Genomic DNA, 27455 nt, shown 5'->3' with positions numbered 1-27455 from the left:
TTCACTATTTCTAGAAGGAATTAAGTATTAACGAAGTAATAAATAAGCAAAAGCACACTTTGATTGGCGTTAACTATTTCTCATACTCCATTGAGAATGTTTTGATCCTCAGTTGCGCAAACATCCAGTGTGCGTTTTTTTGTTTGCTTACACTGCCTTATAGATGAGCTCCCTCGTGGCTAAGTGGTTAGTGAACACGCCTTTGGCGTGGGACACCCGGGTTCGATTCCCGGCCGGGGGTCGCGGTGGCTCAGTGGTAGAAGGTTCACCTCTGGTGCTTGGGGTCCCGGGTTCGATCCCAGCCCCGCCAAGTGAACCTTGTGGTGGACAAACACCGTGTGCGTGGGTTTTCTCGGGGTTCTCCCGTTTCCTCCCACTTTCTTCATTCCACTATTTAATTCATTACTCATCACCGTCTCCATTAGCCTAACCATCATAACCGTAGGACATAAAACTCAAAGATTTCATTTCATTTTTTCGATTCCCGGCCGGAGCTTATGTGGTTCGGATTCCACGTTAATCTGTAGGTCCACGTCTCATACAGCCTTGCTGCTGAAAGGAACGTTAAAATCAAATCAGCACTGTTTTACAGATGCAATTGTTCGATTCCGAGTTCGAATGAAGCTTTTTACGGGCAGGGGGCGACTTTTATATATACAATCCAAGGATTTTAGTTATTAGTCAGTGATGCAATATATAGACCTATATATATTACAAAATTGAAAGTGACTATGTTTGTGACTCTTAATCTCTTAAGAGCTGCGGTGGCTCAGTGGTAGAGCGTTCACCTCCGGTACTTGGGGTCCCGGGTTCGATCCCAGCCCCCGTCAAATGAACTTTGTGATGGACAAACACCTTGTGCGTGGGTTTCCTCGGGGTTCTCCCGTTTCCTTCCACTTTCTTCATTCCACCTTTCATTCATTGCTTATCATCAGCGTCTCCTTTAGCCTAACCGGCATAACTGTGGGACGTAAAACTCAAAGGTTTCATTTCATTTTTTCTTAATCTCTTTGGAATCTTGTACTTAGGTTCACAGCGGAAGCGACGAAATAACTCGACTCATCCATTGTAGCTCTCTTCGCAACCAGTTTCCAAAATGTTGGCAATAAGTTTGCGAAACGGGATATGACGACTCCAATTTTGGGTGAAAAGTCGCTATAAAAAATAATAGAGAAATTCATTGTCTATAAGCATTGTTTTAAAGTTGTAGATGTAAACTAAACAATATGTTCTACTCACTGGCGCAAATCCGTGGGGGGGGGGGGGATGACGGATACATGTCCCCTCCAATCTTGGAACTGAGGGGGACTTCTCCCCAATAATCCGATTTGAAATGTGTTTTTTGGGAGAAATTTGATTATTTTTGTCCGATTGCTACAAAGGAACGTGAGATAAAATAGATGTCCCCCAGATAAGCCTCAAATCTGCAGCCTCCCAACGCTGAAAACAACTCTGATCCTCCACAACATTGTTTTTCAACTTCATAAGTATTTTGGACATCGTCAAAAAAAAGTATGGTAACGGTCTTACCCCCCCCCTCCCAATGTTGAAGACAGATTTGCGCCGCTGGTTCTACTCACATCTTTGTAAATAGGGCGCAACCAATCCTTTAATTCAGGGATCATTTTTTTGTAAAAGAAAAAGTGCAGAATAATTAAAAGACCCCAAAGGACAAATATAACAAACATCTTCTTCGCCTTTATTCACGCAATCTATAGCTAATCTTGTTGCTATCGGTAATGATGTATTACGTGTGTTTCTCAACGGAAACTCTGCGAACTAAAGGACATCAAGTTTGTAGTTGTTCTTCGTTAGAGGGCAAGGGTAACATAACAATGCAGGATTGTGGGGCAGTGAGTATGCTGTATTTCCAAACTCTTCATCAGTTGCGCTGATTAAAACAAACAAACAGAAAAAAAGAACGTAAAAACTGTTTTGAACTAATAATGCTTCTCTACAGATGAACATTTTGTTTGGAGCAGAAAGTCGCTAAATGTGTAAGTAGGTAAATCGTCATTTAAAAATCACCCAAAAAAGTCTCCAATCGGAAAAAAATATTTTTTGTCGCTATCGTAGGGCGACCATACGTCCCGTTTTGACCGGGACAGTCCCGTTTTAGTGGCGTGTCCCGGCCGTCCCGTCAGTAGATGGAAAAAGTAGTATTCGTCCCGTTCTATGTAAATGAAAGAAGTAAATAACAAACCCAGTATCTTTACTCCTTTTAAAAGTATTAATAATTAATAATAACAAAGAGGCAAAAATTGAACTGAAATTCCCTATATTAAACATACTCTATAGTTCGCAGTACTGCTCGAAAGGCAGCAGAGGTTTTAGCAGTTGGTTGTGTGTTGAACAAATTTCAACGTGTCTTTCCTTTTTCATAAGTACCCGTTCTGTAACAAAGAGAGAGAGGAGGAAATCTGATATCAAGGCACTGATAAGAACAAAGGTAGATCTAAAAGTCTAGGGTTGCAAGAACCTGTCCCGTTTTTAACTGAAAATTTTATGGTCAACCTACGCTATCGTTGAGGTCGAATTCCCCTTATTTAGCGACTTTACCCAAAATTGGCAACATTGACCCCCACCGAACAACCAGGGTTGAATTCAGGGGGTAGCCCGGGGGGAATCTCCCCCCGAAGAAAATTCATTCCCCCCCGGAGAAACTCCCAAAATTTCAGTCACAAAATGTAGAAATTACTTCACCCAATTATTTGCTTTTCTGTCCGTGTACGTGCAGACGAAATCCGATCTCTCAATATACATATAAATGACGCAGACCCATTCTATATAAATGTTAACATGTAACATCTAAGATAGAATACCAAATAGTGAATAAAACTTGTATTTCTTAACGCTATGACTGAGTTTGGCAGAACATGAAATTGTTAACTGTTGAAGAAAGGTTTGTATTTTAGTAGGTACTATACTCTCGCCCTATATTATATATTAGTAGGTAGCACTAGCACAGGTTGAGATACGAAAGGAAAGATAGGGAAGATCTTTCGATCATTCCATATAATCTCTCATGTCAGCAGACTTCAGTTCTTGAAAATATACAGTTCCTACATTATTTGAAATAGGGCGCCTAAATCCCATTTCTCGCATCGGAAGTAACAGACGTAAATGTGTTTTACGATTGTTAAAGTAAACACATCTTTCTTTAATTAAAAATAATTCAGTTAAAGGGTGAGATTCAGTGGGCGTCATTTAGAGGGATCAGGGAGGAACAGTTATCCCTCCTTGATTAGAGACTTATATAGAATTTATCAATATGATAATAGTATATAAGTGAAAGATTGCTATTGAAGGTGGCCAAGATCCTGCTCAGTGCCGTTCCATGGGGGAGGGGCAAGCGGGGCGACGGCCCCGGGCGCCGAAGTAAGGGGTGAAAAATTCGGGAGGGAAAAAGAAAAAAGAAGGAAAGAAAAACAGAGGAATGAAATACATGTGGACATATATAAAATGAAAGGAAAAAAGTAATGAAAAGTGCTCAAAATCAAGGAAAAGCAGGGTTTACTTTTTAAAATTTTCCCACCTTTGGCGGCTGGTCTGTCGACCTCACTCATATATACGGGGATGCCGTCGTATACTCTCGCGCCAAGCGCTGATTTTCCACGACACGGCACTAATCCTACTGAAGATTTCGTCAACTAAACTATTGATGTATATGCAGTGAAGAAACCAAGGCTAATATGTTTGATTTAGAATCAGAAGTGTGAGAAAGAATGATAACTTTTTATTAAGATATTCCTAAGTATGTTTGTTTTAGGAGAAAAAATATTTCAGTTAAATTAAATCTTTTTAAAAATTTTTACATTAGTAACAAACAGTAATTACTGAATATAGGAAATAATAAAAATAGTTACTGTAAATAGCAGTTAAAGTTTAGTCTAAACTATTTTTGCCAGTCTTTATTTAATGTTTTAGATGAAATCAAACGATTGTTTTCTTAAAATTATAATCTCATTGAATATTTATCAGCAATTAGTCTCAATATTAGGTAAGATGTGTATGTGAATGGAATTGTTAAATATGCTGCTTTCTTGAAAAAAATACAGAAAAATAACCCTCCCCCGAGCAGTTGACATTCCCCCCCGGGTGTAAATGTCTGAATTCAACACTGCGAACAACACCCCGTTATCTTTAGCCTAGCCAGCATAATAGTGGGACGTAAAACTTAAAGATTTCATTTCGAACAACACTCCCAGAAACCTATTGTTATACCATTCCCAAAACACCCTTTTGTACAGTTCTCCCTATTCGAAAAAAAAATTGTAAATAGCAGTGTTCATATATAAATATGGAACTCAATTTCCCTGAATTTTCCAGGTTTTCCAGGTATTAATTTTTCAATTTCCAGGTCTAGTGGAAGAAACTAATAGTACGAGAACACATAAATTTTAAGAATACTATATTTATATATTTGAGAATGGCCACCCTTCTCCCCAATGAACGATTGCAATTAAATATTGAGTCACAAGAAAATAAATAATTAAAATAAATAAAATTTAAGTTGAAAAATATGAAGTTGAGAAACCTACTAAGGGAATTATATAATACTTTTGTTCCATACTTGAATACATTCAAAATATACAAATATATTGGCTTGGGGAAGAAAAAAGGGCCCGCGAGATTTTAACTGATTCTTATAGTACTCGACAACAGAAATAAATTACTGAAAGAATTTTCAAAATCGGCGCAGGTAAACATGCAGAAAATCGCATTTTCATGTACCGGTTCAAAATGGGGAAGAAAAGACGACCGCGAGATTTTAATTGATTCTTGTAGTACTCGTCGAGAGAAATCGATTAGTGAAGGAATTTTCAAAATCGGCGCAGGCAAACATAGAGAAAATCTCATTTTCATTTTCCGGTTCAAAGTGGGGAAGAAAAAAGGGCCGCAAGATTTTAACTGATTCTTGTAATACTCGACGAGAGAAATCGATTAGTGAAGGAATTTTCAAAATCGGCGCAGGCAAACATGGAGAAAATGGCATTTTCATGTACCCGTTCAAAATGGGGAAGGAAAAAGGTTCCGCGAGATTTTAACTGATTCTTGTAGTACTCGTCGAGAGAAATCGATTAGTGAAGGAATTTTCAAAATCGGCGCAGGCAAACATAGAGAAAATCTCATTTTCATTTTCCGGTTCAAAGTGGGGAAGAAAAAAGGGCCGCAAGATTTTAACTGATTCTTGTAATACTCGACGAGAGAAATCGACTAGTGAAGGAATTGTCAAAATCGGCGCAGGCAAGCATGAAGAAAATGGCATTTTCATGTATCAGTTCAAAATGGGGAAGAAAAAAGGGCCCGCGAGATTTTAACTGTTTCTTGTAGTACTCGACGAGAGAAATCGATTAGTGAAGGAATTTTCAAAATCGGCGCAGGCAAACATGGAGAAAATGGCATTTTCATGTACCGGTTCAAAATGGGGAAGGAAAAAGGTTCCGCGAGTTTGAACCGCTACGATGTATGTTCACGAATGTCCCCGTCTTCTCAAATTTAGTTAATTACTGTGACACTGAAACATGTGACACAGAGTCACATTGTGGATGACTGCAATCGGCAACCACTGCACATATACTCCTCCCGCCCCACAGTTTGATTATTTCGATCCATTCCTCACGTGCTAACGGCATGGTTCAACATCTGCAAGAAAGAGGTAAATGTAACGTTCAATTGGCAATAGCTTTTCACCAAATTAAGCTGCATGAAATCTGATTGCATATTTGACATACTGAGAAAATTCTAGTCCGTGGCCATATGTATCACATATCCCATCAATTCATAAAAATTTTGAACACAAAATTACGGTCGTCCGTGTGACGTACTCCCAAAAGGCCTAATGTGTATCACCCACCTCACATTCAATGAAACCACATCCGTGTAGAATTTAGAAAGGAACTTCTTATGATGTATACAGGATGTCTCAAACGTTCCCTGACATAGGATAACTCTGTTATTATCAGAGTTACAATAAAATGTAAGAGGAAAAACATCTCGAAATATGACGTTTTCAATCTAAAGTGAACACTTTTAAAAAAAAATCGGACGAGATGTTTGTGCTGTATACTCTTTATGCACCCAATTTTAAATGAAAATGCAACGTTGTCATTTACCTGGACCCACAACATAAGTGAATGAAGTTACTGTTTGAAACGGGGGCTGGCCATCGACATGTTAGCGTAAAAGACAGTAACTTCACTCACTTACGTTGTGGGTCCAGGTAAATGGCAATGTTGCATTTTCATTTCACATTGGACGCATAGCGAGTGTACAGCGCAAACGGGTCATCCGATTTTAAAAATTCCTTCACTTTAGAATGAAAACATTATATTTGGAGACGCTTTCCAAAGTAGTATAATTTAGTTTGTTTAAATTTACAATTTAATACAAGTAGATTCGGATTTATATGCGTAGGATTTTGTATGCATCTAACTAATGAATTCTTTATTTTCATGCTTAACTTAGTGACTTGGCTTTGGACTGCAACTGATTATTGTAACCCATTATTGCTTGAGAAGAAACAAGATATCCGAATCTTCATTTGGAGAAATCAAACGTCTATTGGAAAGCTGGGGATTACAATCATTAGTTTCTACATTTCAAGGTGCGTAAATTATATATTCTGTGTTTGTTGTTAAATTACTATTACTATTATTGGGTTTAGAATCAATCAAGCACTTCATGATATTTTATGGGGATCAAGATGGGTGCCGGATAGATAAGTATTTGAGCGTCAGGCTCTTATTTCTTTTCAATTTAATATTTAATCAATGATTATTTTTCTCCCTCATTATTCCACCAAATCGTATTCCAAGATCATATATCCATTTTTGATCGATATATCCATATTTTTGATCTCTTTCATATTTCTATATTTTCGATTTTTGATATTGTTTATATTTCGATATTGCTGTATTTTTCGATATTTCGAACAAGTTTCGATAGTTTGTCAATATCGATTATCTATATCTAAATTCAGATATCCCAAAGCCCTATCGAACCCCCTCCGAAATGAAGTTTTTGGCTATGGACCTGATTAGGGATGCGCACGAGACAAGACGAGACAGAATTTTTGTTACGAAATTCGAGACGAGATAGAGCTCTTCCAATAGAAACGGATCCAGTTTTCGAGACGAGACATAACTTTCGCGGCACCTTTTCGAGAGGAGACAATCTCAAATCTTTTCTCTTGCGCATCCCTACACTTGATCATGAGGTATCAAAAAAAAAAAAAAAAAAGTTAATGAGAAATACCGGTAACATGTAAATACAATATAGGTAGCTAAAACATTTTTGTTTTCATTCTTCAGTAATGCATTATTATTAATCTCAGGGGGGCGCGGTGGCTCAGTGGTAGAGTGTTAACCTCCGGTGTTTGGGGTCCCTGGTTCGATCCCAACTCGCGCCGTGTGGACTTTGTAGTGGACAAACACCGTGCTCGTGGGTTTTCTCGGGGTTCTCCCGTTTCCTCCCACTTTCTTCATTCCACCATTTCACTCATTTCTCATTATCTCCGTCTCCTGTAGCCTAACCGGCATAATCGTGGGACGTTAAACTTAAAGATTTCATTTTTTATTAATCTCTGTATTTTATAGTGTATTCTCAAGCTTAAGGTGATGTATAATTAAATTTTGAATTCAGTTAACTTATTTTGTTTCTCAGATTGTTTTTAAAATGTATGTACAAACGTTTATTTTCATTCTTGAGAGTTTAAAGTGACGTATAGTTATTAAACATAGTATTTAATATTGTACTCTTAACGTGGAAGTGATATACAGTTAACTTTTGAATTCAGTTAACATTTTTCTCTCTGAAATTGCTTTAAAAAGTATGTAAAAACGTTTTTATTTTATTTCTTGAGTGCTAAAAGTGATGCAAAGTTATTAAGCTTACTACTTTATATTGTATTCTTAACCCTAAACTGATACACAGTGCGTTTTTGAATAAATTATGTCAAGTTATTTGAGTGACGAACACTGGTAGAAAATCCTGACTACTACTGGAACATTTTGATTTTAAGGTGACGACTACTGGTGCAAGGATTTTAAAATATTGTTTTTCCTCCAACGGCTACTCCTTTTTTAATTCTAACTACATGGTCATTATAGGAAGGATCAGTGAGTCTTTCCAACTATGGTACAGCTCCGACAGATTCACGATGCTCAGAGAAGAGACAAAATAGTATGTTTTCAACCTTAAAGTGAGAACCACTGGCGTTTTTACCCTGCTATGCAAAAGTAAGTGAGTACTCCAATGGAGTTCCAATGCGGTACTTAATTTCTGCGTTTTAGATATATGGAAATACATGTCTCTAAAATGTAAAGAACTGATTTTTTTTTTTTTTACTGAAAACTGCAACTCGGTAAGCCTTATGGATACCGAGGTATGGGAAAATAAACTATAGGTATGTGGGGCTTGCATACTTGAAGCTACAATTCGGAAATTGAATTAAAATATGACTAACGGCTATCAAGATGTTGTCAAATAAAGGGAGGACCAACACAGTTAAGGGGTTTTCGTGTTAGATGCTAAAATTTCCGAAATCGGTCATGGAAAGTTAATAAACACCAGTAGCAATTTCATCTTAAAGTAATTAGATATCTTCATGGGGTGTTAGAACATCATGGAGTCTACCAAAATTAAATTTTAAAAGCTTTTGAAAATATAATCTGACATTTGTAAACAGTATTTGAAATATGTATTTACCCAAAACTTCCAGCTAGTACATCTAACATCTGGAGAAACACTGTGAAATAAAAGCTTGAAATTTCGGAAACAATTATTGGTCGCAACAAAATTAAATAAGATGGTACTTCTATGGGTTAAATCAGTACCTCAGTACAATTTCGATCGAAAGATTAGTTCAGTCCTAGGTTTTCTTCAGGCAATTCCAAGGGTTCATCGAGCTGTGCAAAAGAATGAAAATTCGCTGTCAATATCTAAGATAGTAAATAAGATATAAGGAATTATATATTTTATGACGTGAAAATAGAGATCTTTATGGATTTGTACTTTTGGGTCTTTCCTAAAAGAAAAAAATTCAGAAAACTACTGTATATACCTTAATAGACAATTCAGTGGGCGGGGACACAGTAGCTTAGTGGTAGGGTATTTAACTAATCTTTTTTTTTTTTTTTTTGCAGAAACTATTGGAGTATTCACTTAACCCATAGAAATACGATCATACTTAACTCCCTATTTAATTTTAAAATTAAATAAAAGGAAATATTTCAGTGTAGCGACCCACGATTATGCATTTTAGTCTCAGGGAGATTATGATTAAAGCAAGTGAATGTTGTTGACAGAATTGATGGAATGCAAAGGTGGGAGGAGAGTACCCCGAGAAAACCCACGAATACGATGTCCACTACAAACTGACTTGGCCGTGGATCGAACCAAGAACCCAATACACCAGAGGTAAGCACTCTACCACTAAGCCACTGTGCCCCCGCCCATTTAATTGTCTATTAAGGTATATACGGTTGTTTTCTGAAATTTCTTCTTCTTACAGCAAATACTCAAAAGTACAAATCCATGTGGGTCTCTATTTTTACGACGTCATAAAATACATAATTCCTTATATCTCGCTTGCTATATTAGATATTGACAAAAAATGTTCACTTTATTTCAGAGCCCGATGAACGCTTGGAATTGTCCAAAGAAAATTTAGAGCTGAATTAATCTTTCGATCGAAATTGTACTGACGAGTCTGAGGTTCTCACTTAACCCATATAAGTACCATCTTATTTAACTTTTGTTAGGATCAATAATTGTTTTCTGAAATTTCAAGATCTAATACGCTTTTATTGTATGGTGTCTCTCTAGCTGCTAGATGTACTAGCTGGAACTTTTAGGTAAATACATATTTCTAATACTCTTTACAAATGTCAAAATATATTTTACAAAACTTTTAAAATTTAATCTTGGTAGACCCCATGATGTTCTTAAACTCCATGGAAATACCTAATTATTTTAAGATGAAATTGCTACTGATGCTTATTAACTTTACATGACCGGTTTCGGAAATTTTACCACCTAACACGAAAACCCCATAACTATATGGATCCTCCCTTTATTTGACAATATCTTGATAGTCATATTTTAATTAATTTTCTAAATTGTACTGTCTAATATGCAAGCTCCACGTACCTATGGTGTCGCTTTTTATTTCACCATATTTCGGTAACTGTTAGGCGTACCGACTTGCGGTTTCGGTAAACACACACCTCTAACGTTCTTTAAAACGTTATTAAGACATATTTTAGAATATTTAGAAATGAGAGTTCTGGGAATATCATGGTACCCGAAAACCCCCATCAGGGCGTGTGTGTAGTGTATTTAATTGAAACTACTTTTGAGGTTGTTGTAAGCCCTCGTAATTACGTTTCCGAAACTGCACCATCTAGTACGCAAACTCCACAGTTCTGTAGTGTCGCTCTTTATTTTCCCATATCTCGATATCCATAAGGCTTACCGAGTTGAGGTTTTCGGTAAACAGATGTCAGTTCCTTACATTTTAGAGACATATATTTTCATATATCTAAAAAATACAGACATTAGGTACCCCATGGTAGCCCGAACACCATTGAGGTACCCACTTACTTTTGAATGGTAATACATTTTGAGTTGTTGTTCAGCATCAATAAACACTTCATAGTTTTTCTACGTGCAACCCAAAAGTCCATACCTGACCTAACAGATTTTGTCCATTTAATCTCAAAAATGTTAAGATACTTTGTATTGTTAGGTACAACCAAATTAAGCACACTGAATATAACATTTTAAATATTTTCTGATTTTTGTTGCAGGTATTTCGTGCATCAAACCAGGATTCTGCTTGAAAGACAGTCAAAAGAAGCAGTGTAGGTTGTGGCTAAAAGTACGCCCTTTCTGAAGACAGACTCAGTTGTACTTACATTATTTTGTACGAATATATAACCCTAATAAAGATACTGTACTACAAATTATTTCTTTCTTCCATAAATTATAATAAAATATTATCTCTGTTTAAAGAAAACGATTGTTAATGTTAAGTCATTTTAATTCTTTTTCTCTGTAATAAGAACATTATCCCTAGCAATATTTTTTATCTTTGTGCTATTGCGATTGGATGAAGTAAAATTCTATACGAAGCACTATTATTTCAGACATGCATTAATAACTAATGTATTGTTCTGTATGTAAGACAATGTGTATACTGAACATGTCTAGCGAAGGTGTTGTTTTAATACAGAATCTATAACTCAGCTTTTCAGTAGTCAACTTTATTGGGAATCCGAAGAAAGAAGTTAAAAAAAAAAAAAAAAAATGTTGGACTTACCAGCGTGTGTGTGTTCGAATTCTGGACTAATCCAAATTATCCAGAGAAATCATTATATATTTCTTTGTTGCTATTTCAGATGTATCCTTTATCCAAGTCGTATGAAACGGAGACTTCATACATCGCTATACTTTGTATGAACTATGTTCCGTATTTACTTAATCACTTTGTAACTTTCTCTAGTGTTGACAAGGCCGCAGGTGTCAATCGAATAGTTTAGTGTTTCACTCATGTTACCTTGTGACTAAGGTACGTCCTGTCGGTATATATATGGTACTGGGTTCAATTAGCGATAAAATACATTTTTAGCGTTAAACAAATGCAAAAATCTATACGAAATGAGATACCGTGATCTCTGACTTACGGATAACACCAAGCAACTAATGGTACTGAGTGTGATTGAGTTTACTAATTACTATTTGGCTAAAATCAGTGTTCCTTTATTTATAGTTCTTTTCGTGCTTTGAATTGCAAAGTTTGAAATAACCGTTTTAAATTATTGTGTATATATATCTTCCGAGTAATTCTGAGAATCATTGCTCTTTCTTTAAGCAATGTATGAGACTGTTAAATTGCTCTTTCCTTAAAATGTTGCACTAAGAAGGATGCATCCAGGAAAGTCCAAATTTGCAGAATGTCTATAGCAGGGAAGAATAAATATGTTTAGTCGATGGCTGCACAACGCCTCCGCTGTCACCACGTTGTCACACAGCGAATACAGCGAACGTTTAAGAGTATTCTGCACTTACTATTAGGTATCGGCCTGGGAACTTTGGCGCATCTACCCAGTCTCCTTCTTGGTGTTTCATTTTTAATGGCGAGTACTGAGTAGGAATAATATTGTAAGCGAATGCGTTTCCGGCTGACACCACACTTTTAATTATTGCGACATTTAAAAAAAAAAAAAAAAAAACCTGTTAATTAAAATGTACAGAGAAGTTATTTCTGGAAAATTCTATTCAGGCCTCTTGTGGTAACAACTGCACTTTAGTAGAAGATACTATTAAGGAAAAGAATGAGGTAAAATAATCTTTATATCGTACAAGCAATGGATGATAACAGCTTAATAAATGATTGTACGTAAATCTTGTTTGAGTTTGAATATAGGATTGTATAAGGCTGTGCATTTTGCATTATTATTGAGGTGCTGCAACTAACTAACTGCAAACCATATGATAAATTCTTACAGTAATATATCACATATTGATTTACTCTGTATGGAAACGAAAATAGTTTAATATATGGTTAACCTCCTTTGTGCCAGGGGCGGATCCAGAGGGGGGCGATCGGGGCGATCGCCCCCCCCCCACAAGAGGAAACTTTCTTATTTTATATATAAATAAACCCATCCATAACAAGTTTGGAGCTCTTAAAAGTAGCAGTATTACCGCCGACCGCCCCCCCCCCAGAAGTCCGTCCTGGATCCGCCCCTGCTTTGTGCCCATAATTTTAAAATTAACGCTTGTGTCACTTTTCAACACTTGACTTTGCAGTAGCTTTCCAACGAATTAGCAGGAATCCCAAACTTATAGGACACCCTGCAGGTAAATACATTTCTTTGGACAGTTTCACTGCTCCAAACTAAGATTTGAAAAGTGTAGTATTGTTAATTTTATTATTATTGGCACAAAGGAGATCAACCATATTTTAAGCTATTTTTGTTTTCATACAGAGTAAAACAATATTTGACAACATTACAGTAAGAATGTATCATGCACTTTGCAGTATGTTGCAGCACTTTAATAATGGTGCACTATACGTACACTCTAGATCCTGCATATGTCCGATCCATACATTACAAGAAGGCAATACGTATTCGATACAGGTAAAATCTGTATATTTCATATGGACAACCTATTAGCTATATACATCCAATCTATACATTACATATGGCCAACCTGTACGCGACATACGTATAATCTATATGCCGCATGCAGACAGTCTGTAAGCTACATATATGCACTCTGTATGGTGCATACGGATATTCTGTATGCTGTATCTGGACAAGCTGTGTGCGACATAAGGAAAATCTGTATAATACATACGTACAATACGTATACTGTATCTAGTCGTACGTATGGGGCACAAGTACAATATAGATGCTGTCTCGGGGTTGAACGCAAGAAACATACGTACAGAACGTATATTGCATACTTCTTGAAATCATGCTCCGTCCTGATAGTCAGTGTATGTCGCCATTATTAACCCACATGCTACATACGACCCTGACGTCACAAAGCTAGATATTACCTCCGTATATACTTGTTACTGCAGATAACGTCACACGAATGACGTCATTGCACTTGTGCAGACAGTACGTATAATACATACTTTTTCAGCTATACGTTTGCTGCAGGATGTTATATACGGTTGTACGTTAAGTCCAGAAACTACAGGAATTACGAATGTAACCTACGTTTTTAAGTATGCCACCTACATTTTTTTTTCTCAGTGTAGTAGTAGTAGTAGTAGTAGTATTTAACTTTACTGCTCTGTTGTCTTGGAGGTTTTTGTTCTTGTTGATTTGGCAACGATTTTATTTGCATCGTTAAAGGAAGTATGGATTTATTCTCTGTTCAACGTAAGCTCTAAACTCCGATAAACAAAATATTTGTATCCTTCCGCTTGTCACAAATACGATGTATCGCTCCCACTCCCCACGGGGAGGAGCAAATTATACACGTGTATTTTTACAATACTGTCTCGTGTTGTCCAGATACTTCTAGCAGCAGAAAAGAATGAAAAAAACTGGAAAGATCAAAAAAAAATATTTGAATTTCGCTGGTAAACAATTGTTGCTTAGTGAGTAAAAGTTTACCTTGTTGGCGTTTCACCACAACACTCGCGGGACCGGGATTCATGCCAGCCGTCTTTCAGGCTTGAAAGCAGAACACGCGTACATAGTTGAATTGGCGCCATAATTACTGCGCATGCTTAGTGCTTACTTCTATTGTTCCATTAACCACACTTGATTGCAGTATTATTAGATAACCCGTATTATATTTTTGTCATTTATAATAATATAGCAGTTTTATATGAAGCTTCATAGTAAAAGTAATAATCCAATCACATGAACTATTTTGTGGAGGAGTACAAGCGTCGGTAGGACAACAGCAAATCAGCGAGATTTAGTTTCATGTGGCTTTGTTTATCGCAGTTTAGAGCTTAGGTCAAACAGAGTGTACTCACTTCTTGATTTCAAAAATTCAAGTCTTGTCGGAATAATATTCAGAAACCATTAAAATTACATTATACTGTGCTCACTTTTCAATGCATTTCAAACCTTTTTGTTTCTATTTAGCTCATTAACGAAAATCTTTTAATATAATACCACTTGTGTTGTTGCAAACTTTTATGAATAGCAAGTGAATTTAAGTTTGCCTCCCCGCAAAATTATCTTTGTTTATCTATCTTCATGTTCTACCTACTAGTAGGCCTGACGCATATTCACAGTCGTTAACACTGGTAAAAATAATACGTTTGAAGGCATGTTGTAAATCTGTACATAACTGTTGTGTAGGCGCCAAGAAAATAAGATGGGTATAATTGATGGGCACTGAGAACTTCGGTCTGGCTGCGCAGTGTGCGTATTCCACTCCCTTAGAGAATAGAGGTTACATCGCTGAAGCGAGTCAAGGTTAACCCCTTCAGTGTGGGTGGCGAGTTAACTCGTGTCTTCAAAACGCACCTTCTGTGCGGATGGCATATATATACGCTTTCATTTTGCTTTGGTTATTTTGTATTGCGCATGGCGAATATACTTGCCCATAGTATGAGTAATGTTATTCCCGACAATATTTAGCTAGTTTGCGCTCACCTAGGAACCCCAAGAGACCACACAGAAAAATTGGGCCTGATCTGTTGAGGCATTCCCAAATTTTGTGTAACCTAACCATATGATGATGATGATGATGATGATGATAACCATAAATACGACAATGACAAGTTATAGTAGCTAATTAGAAGCAACGAAGATCATAATGCCGAAAATTTCATTGTGATTGCTTGAGAGGTTCAAAAGTTATTAAAAGGTAACAAATTCCAAAGTTCTAAAAAAAAAATACACTTTTTTTTTTTTTTTTTTTTTTTTTTTTTACAGCGATTCGCATCTGAATATTACGCACTGAAGGGGTTAAGGGACAAATCTTGACGGTACACGAGAACTAATGTCCGATTAGCAACAACTACTGACTGGGTGCAAAAATAGAGCGGTACCGGTCCATCAAAGCCGTCCCTGGTACGCCTTCCAAACATGTTCTAAATTGTGAACTGTCCGGTTTATTGCTGATAAATACAAGGAACAATGGTATTGGAAATCTGTGTTCTCATGCAGTCCTGTGCTGTGGTTGTCAGATTTACGTCTAATGATTTGGAATTTGCCTCTAGACACTAGCTTGGTAAGGGCGATAAAAGTTGTAAATTGAAGAATACATTCCTAATCATTCACAAAACATTGAAAATAATACAGTAAGATTTATTTATCGCTTTTAAAGAATGACATCTTTAGGCATAGAGGATAAATGATATAGTCTCGTAGTGCTTGTATGATTGAAAAAAAAATTACAAATGATACTCTAATCATTTGTGAAAAAATTATGACATTTTATTTCGGGGTAAGTAGATAGGGTAAACCATTGTCAGAAAAACATGTTACAAGATGTTTTCAAATGTGTACAATTCTCAGCTATTCTCCTTTTACGTTTTTTCATTTCCGTAGCTGGTATGATTTCCAAGAGAAATGACTTATATACATTAGTTTTACGTTACTTGCAAATACTTTGAAAATATATCGTAAGTCACTTTTCGCCAACATCGACATAAATGTGAATGCAATTGAATGGGGATGAAGTTTCAAGTGCTGTATTTAGGAACGTTTATTGAACATTGAAGGTAAAAGTGAACATTAAAGGTAGTTTTTCACCTTATTTATTTCATTTATTTGTATTCACAGTTCAATATTTTGTTGAGATCACAATAAACCTTTTACTTTTGTTTCGTCCAAGGACTCTCATTTCTAGAATAAAATTGATACAGCTAAATGTGACTTCCGTGAACTTTAACAAAGAATAATGCTCCTCTGTTTCAGACGAAATAATAACGACAACCGGAAACAAAAACGTGGTAGTGAAGCAGTTGGACGTGAGTTCGATATCAAGTGTACGACGTTTTGCTGAAGACTTCTTGAAAACAGAGAGCAGGTTGGATGTCTTAATCAACAATGCAGGAACAACGTACATTTCCCAAATCACAAGAGATGGACTTCCAATAACAATGGCCACTAACTACATTGGACCATTCCTTCTGACGCACTTGCTTCTAGGTGGGTAGCTCAGGTATTCGCTGTTTACACTATACACTAAAAGATGAATCTTACATGACATAATTATATCCATATTCCAGTCAGAAGCGTATGCAAAGGAGAATTCGGGGCTTAAATTTCCCTTTGAGCAAGTTACTGTGAAAAATAAACATTTACTAAATTGAGATAGGTACATTAAAAATAATGCTTCTCCTGAAACGAGACTAGTTTGAGTGCTTGAATCCCTTTTCATGAAATTCTTCGTACGCTACTGATTCCAGTAGATTTGAACATAACGAATAGAGTTTTAAACTTGTATATATATTTGTATATGGAAATCTGTATGTGAATGTAAGAATAACCCAAATAACACCAAACTCGGAAGGTGAGTAGAACAGCGTACCAGCGTCGAGTTCCTAGGCTCAGCAGCGCCCACGATACTTTAGAGAAACATGGATATCCGTTGATATCGTTCTCAGAATGTTCATCAATGTCCGGATATTTTTCTCATTTGTCAAAATATAACAGAAGTTACACGATAATTTTAAAATTTATTAACATATTTACTTAAATTTAGCAATAACTGGTGTATGGTGAAATACATGGTACCGTAAAAGCAGTCCTTAATTTGAAAAGTCCTTACTTTAATACTAACAATACTATCTTGTCCAAACCTTCACAGTTGTTACATAATTTCGTAAAGATTTTGATGGTGTTGATTGAAATTATAAACATTCGATTTTCACGCCACCTGTTAAGAGGTAAATATCGAGATTATAATCCAGTTCCAGCCACATGTTGTGAAGTGTAACGGGTTTAATTAAGTTTATAGCTGCACGGATGAGTTCTCGAAGACCTGGTCGATATATCTCCAATAATCACAACCTTCAACGATCTTCTGGATGTTTCGATGTTTTCCTCGTAACAGTTGACGTGAACATCGAGTGTTTATAATTCCAATCAACTCCACAAAAAATTTCATGAAGTTATGTAATTGCTGTGAGCAGAACAGTGCTGTTAATATTAAAGTTGTACCATTTACAAAGCACGGACTGATTTTGCGGTCATCTTGTATTGTTTTGTCTATGTTGTGGATATGTTCCTCATTATTAATAGATACTCTACGAATTAATTAAGATTTCGTAGGCTTAGATGAAAAAAAAAAACCTTGTAATTATTAGAAAATTAAGAAGAGGAGTTCTGATACCATTCTTGCATTTCCATAGAATATTTTTAAAAGGTAAAGAATGTAAACTGAAGTAATGAAAAGCTTTTATCGTCATAAAAGTTGGGCAATAGCCTTTGTAATAACACTAACTAAATAACTAATTCTATGGCCTATGGAACCCAGAGGTTCAATGCGGCGTTCACAAAAGCTCTCCATAGACTTCTATCCTTAGCCAATTGGATCCAGTTTCTACTTTGTATTCCTATTGCTGCGAGATCTAAATATTGTCCTCTTATCTGCGCCTAAGTCTTCCTAATGGTCGTTTTCCGGTTGGTCTTCCAGTTAAGGCTTTGAAAGCGTTCCTACTTTCTTCCATTCTAGCTATATGACCCGCCCACCTGAGCCTCCTAGATTTGATGACCCTAACAATGTTTGGTAAACCGTATAAATTACGTAGTTCCTCGTTATGAACTTTCCGCCTTTTCCCATTCCCGTTTCTCTTGGGTCTGAATATTCGTCGTAGGATCTTGTTCTCAAATACTTTCAGTCTTTGTTGTTCCTTCCAAGTAAGTGACCATGTTTCGCAACCACACAGAACAACAGGCATGATTATCGTTTTATGTATTTTAAGCTTCAAATTCCTCGACAAAATTAGCGACGACAAGAGATTTTGAACTGATTAATAACACGAATTACCTGCTTTTAGTCGAATAGTAATTTCTTCACGAATATGATTTTCGTCTGTTAATATTGGTCCTACGTATTAGAAAGTATCCACTTAATCTAAAGTATTATTCAATATTTTAACGCATCTATCCGTATTACGATCCCGAAAAAACTTCCATGTAGTTAGTTTTCTCTGCATTTACTTCTAAACTGATCTCGCTGTAAGCGTTTAATAAGACCCCTGCATTTCTTTCTATTGTTCTGTCATCCCCTATTAAATTTACACCATGAGCATATGCCATAACCTAGTGAACACCATTCAACTCTAGGCCCTGGTTGCTATCTTTGGTTTTCCTTATAGGGTTATTCGAGAACAAGGTTGAATTATAATGGCGATAACGCATCTCCTTGTTTCAGGCCATTTTGGACGTGAAAGCTCGTGGACAAAATGTTTCCTACTCGGGCTTTATTTTGGGATTCACTTAAACATATTCTTATTAATCTAACTAGCTTGTTTGGTATTCTAAATTCTGTAAGAACGTTCTACAATGTTTCTCTCCTAACCGAGTCCAGGGTATATTGTATTCCCACTTCCTTTCGAGTATTTGTCGAAGATATATATTTGGTCGATAGTTGATCGATTTCGTTTAAATCCGCATTGGTAACTTCCAATAATTTCATCTGTGTAGGACATTGACAGAAGAGAAATGTCTTGAGAATTTTTACAGTCAGTTTTGTCGCCTTTCTTGTGAATTGGAACAATGATAGATTCTTTCCACTCTTGGGGCAATTCTTCCTTCTTCCAGATAAGGAGAACGAGTTTATATATCTTCTTCCACAATTTGTCGCCTCCAGCTAAAATTGACTCAGCCGAAATTTCGTCTAAACCCAGAGAGTTGTGTTTCTTTAATTTCTTTATAGCGATTTCCACTTCTATTCTGTTAGGTTCTGGAATATATGTTTCTGTGATGTGTTTTTCTCTTTCTCCACGCACATTAATTTTTGGCTTCGTGTTAAGCAAATCGTCAAAGAAATCTTTCCATCTACAGAGGTTGTTCAGTCTACATTTGGCCAATTTCGACCTACCTAAAATTTAGAAGAATCTATGGCGCGAGGTCCGTAAGTGCTCGATGTGTTTCCCTTGGTTCCCAACAATAGCCCGACAGCGTAATTTCCACTGTAATAGGCTTCTCTGAAGAACTGGGAGGGGAATCTTGTCCCATTTCCTTTGCACAGCTTTCCAAAGTCCTTCCACAGTTGTCACATGCCGTTTTCCCAACACCCGCTTCAGTAATAAATCCGCAATAGTCCATAGGACTTGCATCTGGAGATTTAACAGGTATCTCATTGAAAGGTATCACCTGTATACCATTTGCCTCCTCCATCTCCCTATAGAATACGAGGGACGATCGTGAGGTATGTGATGAGGCATTGTTCATGTGAATGCACATCAGATTGACGTCATTTCCGTACATTGTTGGAATGTCATGCTCGTAGATGGGCCGCATGATCTTTTCCTGAAAATACTGCGAATTTATTTTGCAGTTCTTCGCCGCCCTACGAATCTTCAGTTCACCTCGGTAACAGTAGCCAGTAACGACCATGATCCCTTTTGGGAAGGATTCTTTACAGACACGGACCCACCTTCTGAAGTTCTTGGCGCCTATCTCACGGTACATGATGGCTCTCGGTTTGCCAATTGGAAAGGTAAATTCATGGTTCATTGAGCGTCACGGCGTACATCCACCTTTGCTTTGCCAGAAGCCGTTCGTACAGATTCCGGGCGTTACACTTTCGTTCCTATTGGTGGGCATTCATGAGAAGATATCTGCGAGCTTTCATGACTTCTTTCAGCTTGAGTTGATGGTGTAACGTCCGGCTCACAGTCCCTAAAGACACGTCAAGACGATTAGCCATACACCTATGTGTTGGCAGATTTTCTTGCATTGCCATTTTGCGAAGTTTCCTCTGCATGGTGGAGGTGGACTTGGTGAATTTGCGCTTCCTAGGCAACTTCGTTGGTGATCCAAATAGTGGAGCTTCGTTGCCTTCGTACTTTTTAATAACATTTTTATTCCACTTAAACTGATATTGCAACCATTCTTCTTGCACTGTTTTCTAATGGCAGAAACACTAAAGTGCGCGTCATAAAAGCCGCAACATAGCCTTCTCAAAACCGGCTTAGTTTGGGCGGTATTTTGGTCACATATCGGAAACCCACACACTTGGAAACAAATTTAACACAAAACTCATAACAATGGTCCTGTTTTGTGCGTTATTGTCGTCCGCGCGGAAAACCAACTCCGTTCCCAGGAAGCCACTGCAGAACACTGCAGGACGCCACGAGCCAGGTCGAGTGAGTCCATTCTGCCCAGGAGGGATAAGGAATGAAATCGGGCAAACGTAGGCTGAACAATCTCTGTATTTAAGATGCTATCTGTATCAGTGAGAACTGTTCCCTCAGCTTTTTTTAATATATAAGCACGAGGTTGATAACCTTTCTTAAATTCGTTGATCCCCTTATACATGTCCCGAATGTTTTTATTTTTACTATTAGCTTCAAGTTCCTTGATTTTAGCTTTCAAAAAATCGCGTTTCGTTGTTCTAAAAGTTTTGGAAGTTTCCCGTCTGATGTCTATAAAATTTTGTGTAATGGAGTCCTTTGCCCTAGGCTTTGTAATGGAGTCCTAAAATTTTTTCAACATCTCTTTTCAAGATTTGTGCAAATCGTCACCATCTTGTAGAATAATCAACGTGAGCTCGATACTGCACACTGTTCCAAAATGGTGGGATTTGTCATCTCTGGAAGAAGATGATCATTTTGGCTCCTACCCTTTCTCCAAGCTTTTCCTCAACATGTTTACTGTGGACCTGGCACGCGCTATGGAAGGAACAGGTGAGTGAGAGACTGCTGATGGGTAAAACATTTCATTCATTTATGGTGACGGTGAGGTAACGCTATTTCAAAGTATAACTTAAATATTTGTAAATAGAGTGTCCACCTAAAGCAGCAATTATACAAAAGTTCTTTGATTCATGAAGAGATCGTGTGATGACATCTTTCGGAGAAAAAAAAATTATATCTCATTCCATTTTCATTTCAAACAATTGTTTTTCTGGACAAAGTGAACATGTAAGTGGATTTAATGCACTAAAATTTTGCTTTCTAATGGCTGAGGAAACATGGACGATGGAATTTTATATAGGCTATCTGTGAATACGAAAACAAGAGTTAGAATAGGACAGGAGAGAGTGACCTGGAACGGATGTTTAAGAGCAGTATTTACTAGGCTTTCACTAAGGTTGTTTAATATCTACTTCGAAAAAAGGTAGAGAGCACTGCATACTGGAAAATGGCGTTTTGGTAGTAGCTAACAAAATTAGGTGTATATACTTTGACTCTTAGTGCAGAATCTAAATAGAAAATTAGTATGATTAAAAACTTCATGAAAAGTTCTAAAGAACATAAGACGAAAACAAAAGATAGCAAGCAAAATTGAAATGAAATCTTTGGAAGTCTTGTACCACCGAGCCACCGTGGCTCCATGATAGAAAGGCAAATGCAATGGTGATTCGAATGAAGCTGTTTCTTTCAAATATAAAATAGAAGATAAAGTAGATCAGTTGACTAGTTTCTTATTATTACCGTGATGCAAATGAAATGTGAGCCCCGAATGCGTTATTTTCAAAGGCTAAAAATAAATAAATAAATAAATAAATAAATAAATAAAACTACAATCCTGCCGAATCAATGTATTCACCGTTTAAAACCATATCCATTGCTCCCATTCCTAACCAACGATTAGATTCCCTAGCGAAAGAAATCTGAAGTCTCCCATCTGAACAAATCTTCAACTGTGATAGTCAGTGGGAGAGATATCTGGCAAATATGGTGAGTGGCGAAAGGTTTCATACTCCAATTCATGCAGAGCCTGCACCATCCTTTGCATGGCACTTGAGTGAGCATTGTTTAACGTAAAGACTGTATGTCTGCTATAAGTTCTTAATGATTGAAGAAGTTTGCACAATATTTCAAAGCGTTCAGCGCTGTAATGTAGAAGAGGATGATGGATCATTTCTATCATAGGCCACTATTCTAGTGACAACGCCTTATACGGCTAATTGAAACTGTGTTGAACTTCTGACACATCCCCACCGGTTTCCTAATCCTTTGATCACCATACTAGAAGGCAATCCGTCGCAAGAAACTTTCCCAGTTATCCCTTCTACTTAGACAACTTCACACCTCCGGACGGACATTATTCTTATTGGCCGAGTCAACTCGTGTGATACCTATGATTACAACTTTTTCTCCTTAGCGATACCCGATACGAGAAAAGATGAATGTAATTTCCTAACCACAGTCAAATTTTAATCATCCCTTTCGACGCAAACAAATTCTACTTACTTGTATATTTACGAACACAGAAAACAAGAGTCATATGAATGTACGCATTCATTATAAATTTATGAAAATTTCAGAATTGGAATACAAAAAAAAAAAGTTGTTTTTTAAATTTGCCGCGCTGAGCCATCACCGATGGTAGCCCGTAAATAAACTGCTGTTCACACATTACATTTTGGTATATTTTAAACAATGAATGAATTATCATTGTCTGATTGTCATAAGGAGATATTTGCTATGGTTTTTACTTCTGAGAATTAAAAGCACGACCAGAGTTTCAGGCTGTGGTTCAGATGTATTCTGGGAAAACAGTATTCTGGCTTACCAAGCCTCCCTCTACTTATGTGTGACTTTTTTTTTTTTTTTTTACCAAATGTATTCTAATTCTGATGCATGAGCAACAAAACACAGTGCAGTCACCTCAAAACTTTTATGTTAATTGCATATTTATAAACATAATGGCTTCTTTCGTCTTAATCCGCACCGTACATTTATACAAATATTATAACATAGTTATAATAATATATTTCTCTGACTCGAAAACAAAATAAAACTTAATATTGTGACTTCACGTTCAAAACATTGTAAGTGTACAAATGTAACACATTTCGCTGAACAATTTCTTTCTTATTTTCCATCCAGTTGTTACACAATTTCCGTAATATTTATTGCCATCAAAACCTATCTGCACAACAAGGAACTGTTTAATAACACTCATTTTTTAAGCTAACATTTGTTGGAAAAATAATACTGTTGTTTTGGTAGGTGTAACTGTGAATGCCGTAAATCCTGGAGGAGTCAGAACAGACATTTTCAACAGTCCGTATCTGTTTGATAGACTAATAACAGGTCTCGTCACTCCTTACTTTAAGGTAAGCTTTTCTGGAATGGTGTTCAGCAAATTCTGCACATCTTCAGACAAATTTAATTTCACGTTACATGACCATAAATTCTTAGATGTAGCAAACCAATATGACAAACATAAGGAATGGTGGTGTAGGCCTATTTTTAAAAAAAAATTTGGTTGAATTATCTCATTGTATCAAGAAATGTAACGGTGGTTTACCTCGATTTTACCTCAGTTCTGTCTTCCATACTGAGAGCACCTCCATTAGATTTATTTGGTAACATTTAGAACTAGAGTTGGGAGCAGCTCGGATGGCGGGTTCAGAGTGACGGAATGACGACCCAACTTGTAAATGAATTTCAAAGTTGCAGCTCGTGGATTTACAAATGGAAATACCAAAGCAAAATCAACAAACATACCATGATATTTGCCTTTTCGTCTTCACCTTGCGTTTTCTTCTAGTTGTTAACGAGTACATTAAAGAACTTACATCACGTTTCTATTGAAGCTATACCAAGTTCTGTAATTCCTATTAACTGATAGATCAAAAAACGAAATTAAAAATTACAAGAATGTTGTTTATAATGAGCAGTTGAAATAGATTGTTGTTTGTCGGCCTCTTCGCTCTATACTTTGTTATTATCGCTCGTTATGTATATGTGCGTTTGCATCACGAAAATGCTGTTATATAATATTGTCATGTCTTAAACAATAGCGTCTTAGGGGATTGAAGTGTCCTAGGCAACTAATGAAAAATTTGGTATAGTATTAAATTGTATTCGTAATTATTACTAATGAAAATCTAGTCTTGTTTGTTCATAATTCGTTGTATTCCTAACGCATGTTTAAAAGATGGAAGCGATCAGAACCGGGATATAGTATACGTAAAGCCGCGTCAGTTTCCGAAGGAGCTGGACGCTCATACTTTCAGGGATTATTCATTGAGTATCTACGAACTTACCAAGGGGGTAACAAAGCGACTTTGATATACTTATCGACTGATATGAAAATAAAACAGAACGTACCTGTACTTCATATCTGCATGTGTAGTGCCCTTGTACTTTATCTATGACTATGTGTGTGTGTAAGGGGGGGAATTTAACGCATATTGCATGTCTTGTGCACATGGATACTTCTTATTATTGCACTACGTAGAAAATTTATGGTATTTCATGTAGAAGTGGTAATAGAACACAGAAGAAACGCAGATCACGACGTTCTCATGTATACTATTACCCAGAACCGAAGCTAATGACATTGACAGGGACCTGCCTCCCAATTTTCCCCTCGCTCACAGTTCTTTTCTGCCTTCGTAAACTTGCACCACAGGCAGCTAATACTTGCTTGAAATATGGGAATGGCGTGATCGCCATGCTCGAGATCGGCAGTTGTCTGCTCAACCTCATTCTTAAACTAATTGAACTATACACTGTATTGTGAATCTGTTTGTGCAGCTCTTGAACCTTATTTCTTATAAGTGATGCCTTTCATGACGAACAAGAAGAATACTAATGTCACGTCTAATGTGAGGAATAAGTTAAAATAATCTCTATATTTGAACTCCGCATATTATCATCATTTGTAGAAGAATTATATGATTGGTTCAGACGAAAACGAGAGGGTGCGATTTCTTACTGTGCACTCGCCTTCCGAACTGCTCCCAAATCCAGTCTAGATTAAGGAAGACACTTTTAATTGAAGCACCCCGCCGAACAACGATACATGTGATATCTTGGACCTTTTCCAGTTATCAATGAAATTGTGCTCTACGGAAAATGTCGGACATATTTTGAAAGTTCAGTGGCCCCCTTGGACACGGGTGCTTACACCTGGTTTTATTTTTTCCTATTGTACTCTGGAAATACTACAATTTTTTTCTTGTTTTTCTCGAAATCACTAAAATGTTCGGCGGGGTACTTCAATTAATTCTGCGACAGCGATGTTAAACTACTGTACATCCTGCATGAGTTGGCCAACCATCAAATAATTTGGTCCACTCATTGTTACTCAACCGCTTCATACTTACACCACTCACTTTCCCTCACTTTCAAATACCATTGATACCCTGATCCTCATTTTCCGCCAAAATCATGTACTGAAATGAGGGTAAGGATGGTCCTCATGAAGGAAACTTGCTGTCATGTATTGCATGTTCTCAGTATTGGTTGTGCCTTGTTCGATAGGTGGTATGGCCAATTGGATGTTTACTTGAATCGTGAAGCAATTGGAAAACTACTTTAAACATTCGCCAATGAACTCTAATCTAGGAAACCAAAACCAATTCCGATGTGATCCATCATCATCGTTCATTCCAACATTTCCTGGTATACTTGCACAAAAGTAATAATGTTGCCATTAATGTATACAACTAATTATAATAATATGTTTTATGATTGTATTTATCACAAGGTATAAGGAGTTAGAAGTAATAGTAAATACATTTGTAACAGGCATCAGTAAAGCCATACCACTTAGTGGACTGTAACGTATAAGACTTTAAAAGAAATCTTTCTTGATGCCTAATGCAATTCCTGTCTTTTCACAAGAACTTAATTCACCCAAGGGTATTTCAATTGTGAATAATGCTGTAGGGATGTGAGCATTTATCTATTATTTTCTGATATTTAAAGGTAATGCAATTTAAACTCTTGTTTATTTTCTGCAGACACCAAAGCAGGGAGCAGTGACACAGATATACCTTGCGGTGGAGGATGACGTCGAATCAGTGAGTGGCCAGTATTTTGAAGACTGTGAGGTAACTAGTAATATTATTCATCTCCACTGATACTAATTTCTTACTTTTACTGTGTTTCATGTATTTAGTTATTGCGATCGGAATGTTGCCTTCAAAGGCCTAAACATGAAACTACAATACCAGGCAGGTCAAAGTAGTCTTCAGCTGTAGACCGCTCAGGGAGCGATTGGGTAAAAGAATCTGCGATGCTAAGAAATCCTCACCTGCCCCTGGTATGATAAACAGTAGCTGTCGGAGATGTTTGCCGTCACTATACAGTAGCTGACCATTTAGGATTGCCGTGGAAGATCCATTTTTCATCAAAAGTGACAATTACATAGCACGTCCAGAAAGTAAGTTCTGTTTCAATTTATCTCCGCTGCAGCGCTGCGATCACAGTTCCGCACATGCGCGGTAAACGCTCTGTATCAAGGAGAAGAAACGTGCGCCATTCGGAGATCGCTGTCAGTCACGAACGCTTTGTTGTGCTTGTTTACAATGTCGGTGTTGATTGAAAATCCCGCCGCTTGTGAAATCAGAGCGGTGATTCTGAATGCGAGGAAAGTGAAACCAAGTGAAATTTATCAGCAAATTTGCGATGTTTACTCGCTCTCGGTATGGAATATGGTATGCTTGGCGGTCAACACTTCAACAATGACGACGAGCTGAAAGAAACTGTTTCCAACTGGTTGAAGACACAGGCGGCAAACTTCTATGAAGAAGGTATACAAAACCTTGTGCCACGCTATGACAAATGCCTGCAAAATTTCGGCAGTTATGTGGAAAAGTAGTTTAAGAGTTGTAGAATTGTGTGCAATAAATAATTTTTCTGTATCTGTACACAATTTAGTTTTATTACCAAACGGAACTTACTTTCTGGACGTAGATTGAGAAAACTTTCCATGCTATTTCAAACACCCAGAGGACAAGAGCGTAGTTTGGTCGCTAACGCCTTTGCCTTTTGTGACAGCAGCCACTGGTTTGATTCGCTGTCGGGATATTCTTTAAAAAAT

At 37.0% G+C, this 27455-nt stretch overlaps 1 protein-coding gene across 5 annotated transcripts in view; it reads left to right on the top strand.

The window, feature by feature from the left end:
- The window catches only part of LOC145666935 (retinol dehydrogenase 12-like), a 311781-nt gene that overhangs the window by 102117 nt on the left and 182209 nt on the right, over window positions 1–27455 (top strand). For all 5 annotated transcript variants that reach the window (XM_081734546.1, XM_081734544.1, XM_081734542.1 and 2 more), the window contains exons 4-7: window positions 16410–16643; window positions 21173–21352; window positions 23627–23733; window positions 26374–26463. In XM_081734546.1, the coding sequence (XP_081590672.1) occupies window positions 16410–16643; window positions 21173–21352; window positions 23627–23733; window positions 26374–26463 (611 nt within the window). The remainder of the gene's footprint in view (window positions 1–16409; window positions 16644–21172; window positions 21353–23626; window positions 23734–26373; window positions 26464–27455) is intronic.

The sequence above is a fragment of the Thermobia domestica genome, chromosome 12 (assembly GCF_964235325.1).
Source record: "Thermobia domestica chromosome 12, izTheDome1.hap1.1, whole genome shotgun sequence".
In the NCBI taxonomy this organism is placed as follows: domain Eukaryota; kingdom Metazoa; phylum Arthropoda; class Insecta; order Zygentoma; family Lepismatidae; genus Thermobia; species Thermobia domestica.
The sequence above is the reverse complement of the archived record's forward strand: the minus strand, read 5'-3'. Positions and strand labels throughout refer to the sequence as shown.